At 43.6% G+C, this 13,935-nt stretch overlaps 1 protein-coding gene across 1 annotated transcript in view; it reads right to left on the minus strand.

Annotated features, from left to right (window-relative positions):
* The window catches only part of MAP3K15 (mitogen-activated protein kinase kinase kinase 15), a 123,095-nt gene that overhangs the window by 91,972 nt on the left and 17,188 nt on the right, over window positions 1-13,935 (minus strand). Inside the window, exons 2-3 of the mRNA XM_042975280.1 lie at window positions 9,322-9,461; window positions 6,688-6,711 (exon numbers count right to left, since the gene is read on the minus strand). Of these exons, the coding sequence (XP_042831214.1) occupies window positions 6,688-6,711; window positions 9,322-9,461 (164 nt within the window). The remainder of the gene's footprint in view (window positions 1-6,687; window positions 6,712-9,321; window positions 9,462-13,935) is intronic.

Below are 13,935 nucleotides of genomic sequence, written 5' to 3' on the forward strand. Positions count from 1 at the left end.
TCACAAACAGATTGGTAAATGAACTGTATGGTATATGAATTGTATCACAATTTAAAACAAATGGGTATCTTCAGACACCAAAGACTTATTCAGTTGGTAGGCAGAATTAGGTATTGCTGTTTTGGTTCTAACACTGGCCCTGTGAAATGGGACATCACTCCTGTGACATTCGAGAGGAACAGACAAAAGCTTTGTGGTTTGCACTTCCAGAATACTCCAATTTGAAAGAGATCACAAGACCACAAGCACATAGGGAAAAAACAAAAGGCATCAAGACTAGAGAAAAGAGAATTTAAGATGAGGTAGAAATACCAGGGGCGCCTGGGTGTCTCAGTTGGTTAAGCGTCTAACCAGCTCAGGTCATAATCTTGCAGTTCATTAGTTCGAGTCCCTCTTCGGCCTCCACATTGAAAGTGTGGAGCCTGCATGGGATATTCTCTCTCTCTCTCTCTCTCTCTCTCTCTCTCTCTCTCTGCCCCTTCCCCCACTTTCATTCTCTCTCTCAAAATAACTAAAAAAAAAAAAAAAGATAAGGTAGAAATACTAAAAAATAGCTATACAAGAGACAAATATTCAAAGGACACAGGTTTTCACATAAATCATATTCTATGTGCAAAATAAAATTCTGCCTCTCCATTTACTAGGAGACATACCCTTCTTGTTGGAAATTGGTTCTTCACTAATAAAAGTGGTAAAAATTCTGATCTGAACTCAGAAAACCCAGAGGATATCTAAAGGAGAAAGGAAATTTGATTGTCCTTTTACCAAAGTGTGCCTAAGCAATCTATATCATCTTTGATAATTTTGGATCCCAAGTCATGGCAAACTGAAAAGTGAGGAATGCAAGAGGGAAAGACCAAGAGAATTCTGTTACGCTGAACTTGAGTACTAAATTTGCTTGTAAGCCAAGAAAAAGACTTCCAATATTGTAGAAAATGTACCCAATATTGCCAATGTCTGTTTCTCAAAGAATTTCCAATTTACTGGGATTATAGAGATAACTATTTCAATGGGAACAATGAGTTTCTCTTAAATTTCATTGGCTTTGCAGAAAAAAAAAAAAAAAAACCAAACACCTAGTCCCGAGGTCAAGAACCAGATTAGTCTTTTAATAAGGTGCTTTTTAATAACATGATCCTAGCTTAGAAATTTAACTTTCATTTTTAAAAACCAACTGTGAACTCTGCCTTTAGGACATGACAAATGAAAATACGGTCTAGTGCACTTTTAACAATTCCTTCTATAAGTACTGAGTGGAATATCTCATCCTCTCCTGGTAATTTTCCTAGGGGACAGGGCAGGTTTATGGCCTCGTGTTTCCTTCTGGCGAGGCTATGATATGTATAGCTTCTAGGTAATTACCCACAATTCAATGGAAGAAAATGATTTCTGTGCCTCTCAGCCTTAGAGATACAATCCTTCGTCGTGGGGCATACAGGATTTGCAAATTTCTCCAATAAAATGATTATAATGTGGTGAACACTCAGGCACACAGACACCACCCCCGACCATCAAGGTAGGATGTGTGGCCCCTGCTGTTAGCTCCTGACATCCCAAACTGCCTCGGCGCAGACAGTACCTCACCCAAGGTCACACACCTTCCAGGGAGGGCTGGATGCAGGCATGTAAAGGCCTGGCCATCTCACCCCGACTCAGAAAGGCCGTTCCAGCTCTAGAGCCCCCCACGGGATCAGCCAAGGCTATCGCTGAGCCTGCCTCCCAGCTTCATCTCTCTCTGCCTGGTCCTGCTTCCTTCCCTCCGCTTCCTCAGCCTTGACCCCAAGGGCACGCCTGAATAAATCTCCTGCACACTCAATTCAGTCTCAGAGTCCACTTCCAGGGGGAAATCAACCTGCAAAATATACCATGGCTTTGAAGGTATGATTATTTTTTGCAAAGGAAAATTAAAACAGTTCAAGAATACCTGTGGACTATGTACATGAGTAAAAAACTACCAGGAAGTTCCAAGGTTTAATAGATAAAGTAGTCTCTCGGGGTTGGCTAGCATTTCCACTTTTGTTCCCATAAAGGCTCAACCTTGATCTTTCATCACATCAACAGGTTTTCTGAAGTGGTAAAACGCTGAAAATGGCTCTCTTTGGTATCTGTGAAGCAGGAGGAAACAGCTTAAGGATGAAAATAATAGAGAAAAGTAACTTTTCTGGAACTTGGATCAAAAGCTGAATTACATAGAGGGATGGGCGAAAAAGGGGAAGGTGAGTAAGAGTACGCTTACTATGATGAGCACCGGGCAATGAACAGAACTGCGGCATCACTATATTGTACACCTGAAACTAATATACACAACCCTGTTAACTACACTGAAATTAAAATCACAGTTCATTTAAAAAACCGGAATTATGAGGCAGCTGGGTGGCTCCATCGGTTAAGTGTCCAACTTCAGCTCAGGTAAAGATCTCAGGGTTTGTGAGTTTGAGCCCCACGTTGGGCTCTGTGCTGATAGCACAGAGCCTTCTTGGGATTCTCCCTTTCTCTTTCTCTCTCTCTCTCTCTCTCTCTCTCTCTCTCTCTCTCTCTCTCTCTATCTCTCTCTCTGCCCCTCTCCCACTTGTGCCCACTCTCTCAAACAAACCTAAAAAAAAACAGTATTTTTAACTCAAATACTGAAATAAAATGTGCTGAGCGTTGAAGATTTTTGTAAAAAGTATTTTAATATGTATATTTTAATATTTACTTAGTTTTTGAGAGAGCATGCATGCGCACCCATGAGCAGGGCAGGGGCAGAGAGCCAGGAGGACAGAGGATCGAAAGCACGCTCCCTGCTGATCTTAGGATCGTGAGTTCAAGCCCTAGGATGGGTGTAGAGCTTACTTAAAATAAATAAACTTTAAAAAAATATCCATCCTGAAAAGGAAATTAAGAAAACGATTTTAGGGGCACCTGGGTGGCTAAGTTGGCTAAGTGTCCGACTTTGGCTCAGGTCATGCTGGTAGGTTCGAGCCCCGTATCGGGCTCTGTGCTGCCAGGTCAGAGCCTGGAGCCTGCTTCGGATTCTGTGCCTCCCTCTCTCTCTCTCTGCCCCTCCCCTGCTCATACTCTGGGGCTCTGTCTCTTGCTCTCAAAAATAAATAAACATTTGAAAACAAAACCTGGAATATGAGAACACGAGCATGGTCTAAAAAAGAGCTGAGTACAAAAGGTGATAATGTGTTTCCAAAGAGAAGACGAGCCCAGAATGGCTGCAGACTTGGCCCAGCCTGAAGCCTAGAAATTGGCTTCCTATCCTCCACATCACTGCAAAACAAATGTTCCTAGAAATGGAAGCAAGTGTGCCTACCTGGGATGGTTAATTCTGTGTCACCTCGACTGGCCTGGGGTACCGAGATTAAACATTAGGGCCGGGGGTGGTTATGACGGTGTTTCCGGGTGAGATTAGCAGCTGCGTCAGTGGACTCTGCCACAGTGGGTGGGCATCATCCAATCCACTGGGGCTTGAACAGAAGCTGAGAAAAAGAGGCATCTGCCCCTCTTGCTCCCTTGCTGCTTGAGATGGGACAGTCATCTCTGATCTTGGGGTTAAAATTTACACCACTGGCTCCCCTAATTCTAAGGCCTCATGACTTGGGACTTAATTACACCAACGGCTTTCCTGGGTGTCCAGCTTGCGGATGGCAGATGGCGGGAATGCTCAGCCCCCATAACTATGCGAGGTGATGGCTCATAGTAAAGAACTCCCTCTCCCTGTGTCTCCTATTGGTTCTGTTTGTCTGGAGAGCCCTAAGACACCAGCCCTCTACTAAATGAAGTCGAGTTCAATACACCACTAGGCACAATCCTAGAAATATAGGATGATTCTGTGAAGGCAGAGATCTCAAAGGCTCTAGGTTTCCATCTCTTCACAAATCACTTCAAGCGTTCAGTGGCACGGAGTGTGGCATTTAATCTGTACACCTGCCTCACAGGACTTCCTGATTTACTGCCTAGGACTATGTTGTACCCTTTTTTTTTTTTTTTTAAAGCTGTCCAATTATTACAGACCCCAAATTTCATCAGATTCTTTCCCAAAACCTCTGCAGTCAGACAAGCCAGACCTCTGGTTCTAAGCAGCATTAACTCAATCCATATTGAGGGGACAAGCGAGTAAACCCTCCTTAAAAGTCATCTGATTTACCGTGACATTCTTTTTCAATGTTTAATCACTATTAGCTATGAGATGACCATTCTGCTGATCCCAACCTTTTTTTTTTTTAATGTTTATTTATTTTGTGTGTGAGAGAGAGAGCGCATGCACATGAGTGTGGTAGGTGCAGAGAGAGCGAGAGCGAGAGCAAGAGCGAGAGCGAGAGAGAGAGAGAGAGAGAATCCCAAGCAGACTCCATGCTGTCAGCACAGAGTCAGACGTGGGGATCAATCCCACAAACCTGAGATCATGATCTGAGATCATGACCTGAGCCGAAATCAAGAATTAGACGCTCAACTGACTGAGCCACCCAGGCACCCCGCAACCTTTTTTGAGTTTGCCCTACATTTCCCTGTCACCCAGAGTAGAAGTAGTAACTGTCTCCCTACTTTCCAGAAATGGAAAACATTTGAAAATGACCGTGAACAATACTTCTCAAGGTTTGTTTCCCTTCAACCTTTCCTCTTGGTGTTATCTTCCACTCTTCCAGCTGCCTCTGGTCCTTTATTTTGTTTTCCTGAATGCTCTAAATTTTCACAGCCCATGAAGCATGACAACCAGTACTGAGCACTGAATTCTAAAGTAATAGCAAATGTAGCAGAGAGATTAGTTGCCAAATCATCTAGAGTAAGTTGATTACAAACAGACGCATGCGTATATATACATATATATATATACATATATATGTGTGTCTGTATACACACACACACACACACAAGGAGAATGGTGCCATGGTATAATCAGAATTACCAAGAATGTGAAGGGGTTCCTGGGTGTTCAGAGGAGAGAGCATGCACCAGAAAGGAGGGTATTCAGTGGAATGGTAACAGAGTGACACTAAGTCTCTTCGAGAACAAGAATATTTCTGGGCTCCAAAACACCCAGTAGTCAGGATGGAAAAAGTTTTCTTCTTTGCACTTTGCCTTAATGTGATTCCTGTCTTGAGGAATAACTGTTGCTGACACATTCCTTGCATTAAATCCAAGTTACGTCTTTTCACTTGTGCAACAAATATGGAACCACAGACTCTGAGAATTTTAAGTTATCTATGAATCAAGTGAAAGAGTTCAACCTTCTCATTCTCCTGATGAGGACACTGAGGATGGGGGCGGGGATGACTGCCCAAAGTGACTTAGAGACGAGGCTGGGGCTACAACCCGTGCCTGGCAGCCTCAGGCTCAGGCTCCTTTTACTGGATCCCCCCTATCTCCATGATGGAGGTAATTTAAGAAATCAAGATCTAGAAAGTACAAGGAAGAGCCCCATAAGTGGAGAGCAGCAGTATGTAAATGGGACAAAATGAAGTGACAGGTCTTCCCATTTCTTTTCCCAAGAACTCAAACCCACCCTGATGCCTTAATTTTATAGGTCAGCTTATGAAATCCAAGCTCCAGTGGTAACTGCATAACCTGCACCGCTTGTTTGGTTTCTAGAACTTCATTATCTGGCTTGGAGGAGGAGACTCAAGGCTTCCAACACAGAGAAGGAGCTCTGCCTGGGTTCTGGAGAAGTCTAAACCCCACAGCTGCAGGGTAGGGCCTTCTGTGGAGGGGGGAATGTCATGCAAAGTTCCTGTTCCCCTATAGAGGGCACCCCTGGGGGAGCTCTACCTCCTTGGCCCTTTATCCTTCTCCCTTCAGGAATTTCAACTGGTATAGAAAATAAGACAGGAGGCCCTTCCTTTCTCGAAGGACCAGTGTAAGCAGGCTGAGGGCAAAGGAAAGAAATGAGGGACACGTCCTCTGTCTTGGTCACGACTGGTCAGACCACAGTGCTACAGGTCTAGGAAGATGAGTGCTTCGAGGCTCATTCAAGGCACAGGGTAACCTTGGCACAATTTCCAAGAACATGAACTTATCTGAATGTCTTTAAAGTGGGGATTTCATTATACGATTCAAACCAACGTGGTGTTATCACTATGTCACTGCAGGAACTCTGGGCTAGGCCCCGTATTACCTCAAGTATACGTTCATGTTTCTCTGTTGTTAGGGAAACTTTGGTGGGAAATATGGGAGGTAATGGCTCCAATAAAAAGAATCTTGCTGGTGTCCAAGATACCAACCCAGATCAGAAGGAGATAGCCAAGCCAGATGGTTCCAGCCTCAAAGTCCTAGTACACAATGAAGAGTAATAAGTCCGTTTTCCTGACCTTACCTTCTGCCCTTCACCCCAGATGGGAGTGGGGCCTAACCTAGCAGGCAGCTCGAAGGACAGGGGGTTCTAGCCATCCCCCTGAGAAACACACCAACAGGCATAATTAGAAATCACTTTGCAGGGCACCTGGGTGGCTCAGCCAGTTAAGTGTCTGACTTCAGCTTAGGTCATGATCTCATGGTTTGTGAGTTCGAGCCCCACATTGGGCTCTGTGCTGACGGTGGGGAGCCTGCCTGGGATTCTCTCTCTCCCTCTCTCCCTGCCCCTCCCCCACTCACGCTCTATCTCAAAGTAAATAAAACTTAAAAAAAAATCACCCTGCTATCTGTGGGATTTTCAAGCAAGCATCTTCTACATTTACCAGGTTAAAAATCTGAAAATATAATACTTACTGTGTTTTTCTGAGTTACCATATCCTGAAAAGAAAAAAATAAGATGAATACAGCTTTTTAAAAAAAACCCATTAATTTCCATAAGCACTACAAGCACTTTGCCCCCCATCATCCAGCACCCACCCTAGAGCAAGACCTATCATTTGAAACCTCCCCCACTTTCCCTGAGCAAAAAGCTTCAAATAGGGTGAGCCTCAGAGAATTGTAAAATTTATATTCTAAGGAAAACAGATCATAATTGGCTAGCTTTTAGAATGATTGAGGAACATTTACAGTTATGAAAATGCCCCATAGCAGGCAATGCTTTTGTCCAAACACTGTGAGATTCAGGTCTAGGGCTCTGAGCGCCCTGCACCTCACCTGTCCAGTGAACCACGGCGGTGACGGCAAGGAATGCCCAGGAAGTGCCGCGGGGTCCTCAGGTCTACAGTCGCTTCTTGCCTCAATCAGTGCTGCCCCCACCCCCGCCCCCCCCGTCAGCCTTTCTACAGAAGGGGTGTTGCTGGTAGGGTTTCTGACACATCACTGTAATTGTCTAGGAACCTTCAGATTCAGCGATAGCAATTTTAGTCAGTTAACTTAGCATAATGGTTGTGCAGCCCTTGACCGTATCATTTATGCGCTGTCGGCCAACATGTGCTGCAAAAAGAAAACATAATTAAACAGCTGCCCCGTAAAATGGGTTTTCTATATTCTGAGATTTCAGTTTTCTGTTGACAAGTGCAGACTGCCTCTTCCAGTGTCAGATATTACAGACTACCCATATCCATTTTAGGAAGTATTTTTCCATATTATTAAAAATTAACACTTACCTAGGTTATGAGACTTTCCAGAGGAGTCCACTAAGGCATCGTTGAGAAAAATAATGAATTGCATTGGAAAAAATACTTTGATTTCATGTTCCTCATCAAAATGTAGCGTAATAATCTATCCTTTCATATTTTCTATTTCTAAGTACTTCCAAGCACAACTTCCTTAGTGAAAACCGGTAAAAGAAAATCAGTATCTAAATATCTAAAGTAATATTTTACAGTGGCTTATAGTCTTTTGAGAAACTATTTTACAATGTAAAGTACAATAATGACCAGTTTCTTCTTTTAATGTCCTATGAATGATGTCTTAACACACAGTACTGTGCTCCAGTTACAGAGTACACATCTACGTAGAGTGTATGTGATACTGAACACATATAGGTTTCACACCTGAAGCAGGCTGTATTTCTACCAGGAAATAATCCCAATTATTACAGAACCTAGAAAAATCTGGTTAATATTAAACCCCAAGAAACACAAAAATGTTCATCCTTGCCATCACAAAATTGTGCTATTTATATGCTAGTGATTTTTAACACTAAGGGAGCTGGACATTTAAAAATGGCGTCCATGAAAGCTAACTTTAAGCCGCTAGTTCTCACCCGTGACTGTACTTCAGAGAGGTTAAAAACAAACCCCCCAGAGACTGTGATGTAATTGGCCTGGGGCGTGACCTGGGGACTGGGATATTTACAAGTTGTCCAAGTAATTCTAAAGTGCAGTGAAGGTTGAGCAATACTGCTGTTAACAAACTAGTCTTTTATTCCTGAAATGATTTAATACAGACCAGGTTTTCCTAACTAGTATTAAGATATTCAACAATATTAACATTAGCTGAGTTTTGCAGTAGCTCACCCTAGACCTTCACATTTTACAAACAGGAGGATTTCTGAAGTTTTTACTTCACTTCCAGTATAGGTAACAGTGTCCTATTAGTTTCTGGTGTACAAGGCAGTGATTCAACACTTACGCAGGACCTCCTACTCCATTGCCATCTGGCCCTCTGTTCCAAATATGATCATTTTTAACAAGTACTATTATCCAAAAAGCACTTGTTTCATAGTTCCAAGAATACATTTTTTAAAATCTCAGTAATTACTGAGTTGGGCACAAACAGACAAGTTTTCAGTGTTCCTCTGCTTTGGATGGTGGGGGGGCGGGGGTAACGGATTAAATACTGATTATATCTATGCTAGAACTTTCTGCCCGCTATGGTAATGGTTATGTGCAGCCTTTTTTTTTTTTTCCAACGTTTTTTATTTATTTTTGGGACAGAGAGAGACAGAGCATGAACGGGGGAGGGGCAGAGAGAGAGGGAGACACAGAATCGGAAACAGGCTCCAGGCTCCGAGCCATCAGCCCAGAGCCTGACGCGGGGCTCGAACTCACGGACCGCAAGATCGTGACCTGGCTGAAGTCGGACGCTTAACCGACCGCGCCACCCAGGCGCCCCGGTTATGTGCAGTCTTATTATTGAAGTTGAGAAACTATTTTTTTAATGTGAAGGTTTGCATCACATTGCCCATTAAAGGACTCAGAGCTGTGTGTTGGCTTCCGTGGAAACTGTTTTTGCCTCCACTTCCCTAATGAGTCTGGAAACGATCAAGATGCCTACAAATGCCTCTCTGTAGCACATACGCTCACACAGTGATCAGGAAGTTGTCTGTGTGAGCAAAAACCTGTAGTAGAAAGGAAGGAATTGCACAAGCAAATCTTTATTGTTTTTCTCCAACCTCCTGTACTACACGTACATTTCATTTGACCATATAATACCGTTTTCCCAAAACAAAGTATTCACAAGAAGATGAACAACATCCTTTACCTTCAATGAAAGAGCAGTGTCAGCATCGGTGTCGTGGTAAAGGATCACATTATTGGCCATGTCAAAGCTTTCTCGGACCCCGAGATGGTAAAAGAGCGAAGGCTGTCTGGAGACATCACTCATGTCCACCACGGCGACATCTGTGATGAACATGGAAAGGACACGATGTGGGAGAGAGAGGTGATCTGTGTCCTTCATCCACTTCCTGTTGGTCACCAATGGGGAACTACCACAATTTGCACTTGTAGCAACAGTCTTTTAGGCAAAGCAGAAAGTGAGGAATGATTGGATTAACATTACCCCATGAACAGTGGGAGAAAAGCAACAACAAGATAAGCCTATTCCTTCATCAAAGGACTTGGGAATGTAGCCTCACATAAAGATTACTGATGGATTTAGTTTTAGTGTTATTAGGAAACAGGCCATCTCCACAGAATATATTTAGCTTATATACAAATTATAAAGTACAGTATAATGAAATGTAAAACCATACTCCTGCCGTGCCAACCCAAGACAGAGCATTATCTATACTGTGACTCTCATGTGTCTCTTCCCAGTCACTTCTCTCCCTCCTGCACAGAGATACACCTCTGTCCTGATCTCTGGATTTCTCGGTTCCCTGCATGTATATGTGTATATGAAAAAATATATATGTACACTTATGAGTATATGCACATGTATACTATACACGTGCATGCGCAAGCTTATATGGGATTATGTATGCATGTATATATACATATTACATATGCATGTGTATGCATATTATGAAGTATGAACTCCTAAACAGTATACTGTTTAGTTTTGCTGGTTTGTGAACCTTATATACATAGTAGCACACCATATATATTCTTGGACTTGCCATTGGTTGGTGATGCCACCAATCTGCATGCCCAGCTCTGGCAGATGCATTTTCACTTCAGCAGAGCATCCCACTATATGAGGACTAGATGGAAATTTCTTTATCCATCCAAAATGCACTTTTTTTTCTTTTTCCTATTTCAAACCGCTGTAATGAACATTCCTCTTCATTCACATGTCCACCATCAACTTGACAATGTAGCTGAAACACCCCTGGAGTTGTGTCCTACAGAGACCTGTTCTGAACAGTGAAGCAACCTATCACATCAATAAGGAATGTGTTTCAATGTGCCCACTAGTACTGGATACCATCTCAAAACTTGTCATTTTGGAAAGTATAAAAGCCCCAAGTTTGATTGGACCTTCCTTATCCACATGCAGAGATTTTGCAAAGAACGTCCTGCTGTGACTCACAGAGATCAGCAAAAATCCCAAGGATGCAGAGCAGAGGTGACGTGAATGGGAGCAACAATGAGAAGGTAGGCGGAAGCCACATGGGCACCGGGCAATGTTGTGCCTCTGAGCAGGAGGCAGTGGGACACCGGAGGGCAAGTGTCCACAAGCCAGGCACTGTGCTGAGTACAAGGGACAGAAGTGTGAACAAGGCCTAATCCCTTTCCTCAAAAAAATGTGTAATACAACAACAGTGACAGGAAGGAAGTGGTGGTGACAATCACCCAGAGGATGGCTAAAGTGAGGGTCATTGTGACAGAGCCCTCCCCCCCCCAGGAGGGTACTCAACCACACTGGGGCAGAGGGCAATCAGGGAAGGCCTGCAAGAAGCGAGGTCGTCTGGGATCCAAGGGTCCAGAAGGGTCAGGAAAATTGGATGGAAGGATGAGGATGAGGTGATGGAAAGAGTGTTGCAGCAAGAGAAGAAAACCAGTGCAAAGGGCCAGGTAAGATGGGCCATTAAGTGTTCAGGCTACTGCAAATAATTTCCTAAGAAGATGAACCTGGAAGGGTTAATAGGTGCCAGGTGATTAAGGGGGCTGAAGGCCATGTGAGGAGGGCTGCACTCTACCTTAGGGCAATGAGAAACCTAAGGCAGGGTGGCGTTGTGGTTTTTACTTTTGTTGAAGAAGTGCATGAAGGACGCCAAAGATGGCCGACGGGGCTAAAGCAGACTCTGGTCTCTGGCTTCGAGACCCCTCCTCCGGGCTCTTCTTCCTTTGTTTGCTGTGTGCACGAGAACCCCCAAAGAAATGGAAGCTGATGACTATAAATTACCCTCCCCACTTGCACTCGGTGCTCAGATCTTTGGAGAAACAGTCTCCTCTGAGCCCGCCGGCGTTAAACCAATCTCCGATCCACCAAGATCTTCGAGTGCCGCCTGGTTTTTCCGCCAGCGTTCCAGCCTGGTTCCGTAACACTTTTTATCATGGAAAATTACAAATATATATAAAAGCAGACAGAATAGTATAACGAAACCCCCACACCCGCTTCACCTCCCTCAACAATTACCAGCTCACAGCCAGCCCTGTCGCATCTCTCCCGCCACCCACACCACCCCCTTCCACATTATTCTGAAGTAAATCCCAGACATCACCCTAGCATTTCATTCCCAAATATTTCACTATGTGTTGCTAAAAGAGGAGAATGCAGAGGAAAAAAATCACTGTGGCATCAATGCCTCACCTCAAAGTTTTTAAAAAATAATCACGAGGGGTTTTACACGGGAGCCTATCCTATCCAAATTCACCCTTTGGAGGTTGTTGTTCAAGAAAGGACAAACATATACGCTGAAGACACACGACCCAGCCTGATTATTTTATCTCAGAAGGGTACCCGCTCCCAGAGACATTTGCTTGGAGTCAAAAAATCACACTGCACCTGAATGAATCAGACATTCTGCGTACAGGATTGTTCCTTAGACTCGATCACCTGCTCATACGAAAAAGAATGTGTTGCCTAATTATGCTATTAAGAGGTGGCAACGAAGATGCTAATTCCAAAGCCATGGAGATGGCTGTAATTAGCTAACAGAGGAAAGGAAGCATCCGAAGACAAAGCAGAGTGACGGGAAAGGGCGGAAGACAGATGGACAGCAGCCCCCCAGTTATGTCGACCATTCTCGGGGGAAACCTGCAACTTGATGGACTAGCTTGTCACTGAGGCGAGCGCGTTTTAATCCAGTGACGCGAGTTCCTTCCTTCCTCGGCCTTCTCAACATTCTGTGTTGGGTCCTGTACGCTAGCCCCACCGGCCTTACCACCGCCACTAGAGAGCCCCTCCGCGGCTCCACCCAGGGTTGGGACAGAGACTTGCCGGCGCCTAATTAACACAGAGCAGATTGATACTGCTATCCAGACTCCACGTAATCCATGTTCAACAGAAAAACTGTCTCACACCCAAAGCTGACATTTTTGCCTGACATTTGTCACTCAGGCCACTATACTGAGTTTATGTTCAGGATTTACACCACAACAATATTCAACCAGCTTATTTTTACAACTCCGAAGATACTAATTTTGCAGATTTATAAATAGTAAATTTAAACACCACAATGGAATTTTTATTATAAATGAGGCATCAAGGTTTTTTTTTTCTTCCCCTAAAGAGATCATAAGTTACCTAAAAGCTTCAATCACCACAATGGTCACCTGCTTTGACATTTACGAAACAGTCCCACAAACATCTTGGTTTGAATTTCAGAACCACCCTGGCAGACTGGCAGGGTAGGTACTGGCTTTACTTCACAGATGGGGAAATGAAGCACCAAGATTGCCCCAAGGTCACACAGCGAGGGCCCGACCGAAACAGGGCTCCCAAGTGTCCACGTGAGGTCTACGACTTTCCTGACTCTGAAACACAGCCACCAGGGGTAAAACAGCTGATTGATCAAGCTAAGTCTTAGGCAAACAGACCACAGATAAAAAGAGGTAAAATTCAGATTTTCCTTTGCAAATGCAGCCTGCTCTCCGAGCAACCATCACCTTTCAGTTTCTAATGACAAAGGTCAGCTTCAGGGGAAAAGTCTGCAGAGGATAAACCATTCTCCTTGATGGGGACACACACGCCCCCTTCCCATCTTGGTTTAATAAACCTTAAGAGATAGCATAACAGGAACTTGCAAAACAGCCAGGGCTCTCCTTAAAATCTACTCTTACAAGGAGAGTGTCTGAATTTGAAATCAAAGTGCCCTTCATACAATTTCAGAATCAAGTGCAAGGATTTCACGACGTGCTAATATTTAATTAGTTCATTAAAAACTTTTGAACACTGTCTTGAACATTATTTTTGTGAAATGTTTTATAAGAAGTAAAACTCTAATTTCCTAGTGTGGTTTAAAAGTGTCCAACTTCCAAAGCCAAGCACTTGTCTACAAAATGATACAATGGTAAATGATTTACCGTATGGTAATTCTGTGACTGGACTGGCTCATGCCAGTTTTTACATATATTCCAGGCAATCTGAAATAATGAAGATAAGGAAGATTGGTTGTATCTAAATGAACCGGATTTTAGAATAACTTTACTGCCAAAGACATTTAAAAACATCTGACTGGACCTAGGGCAACATTAGTTATCTGAAGCTACCTAAAAACAATAGCGCCCATGTTTACTGGACAGGAGGCACATTCTACTTCTATTTTAAACCCAATTTTCCAGTCTCATAAGGAGGACACAACCTACCAATTCAGTGTCAGGATGTCAACAAATCCTTACCAAATAACACAGAGGCATGGGATGGGTATCCCATTTCAACGGGCGAGGCAGGGTGCAGGAGCAACCTATATTTGGCCCCCTATCTTTT

This window comes from Panthera tigris, chromosome X, assembly GCF_018350195.1.
Source record: "Panthera tigris isolate Pti1 chromosome X, P.tigris_Pti1_mat1.1, whole genome shotgun sequence".
In the NCBI taxonomy this organism is placed as follows: domain Eukaryota; kingdom Metazoa; phylum Chordata; class Mammalia; order Carnivora; family Felidae; genus Panthera; species Panthera tigris.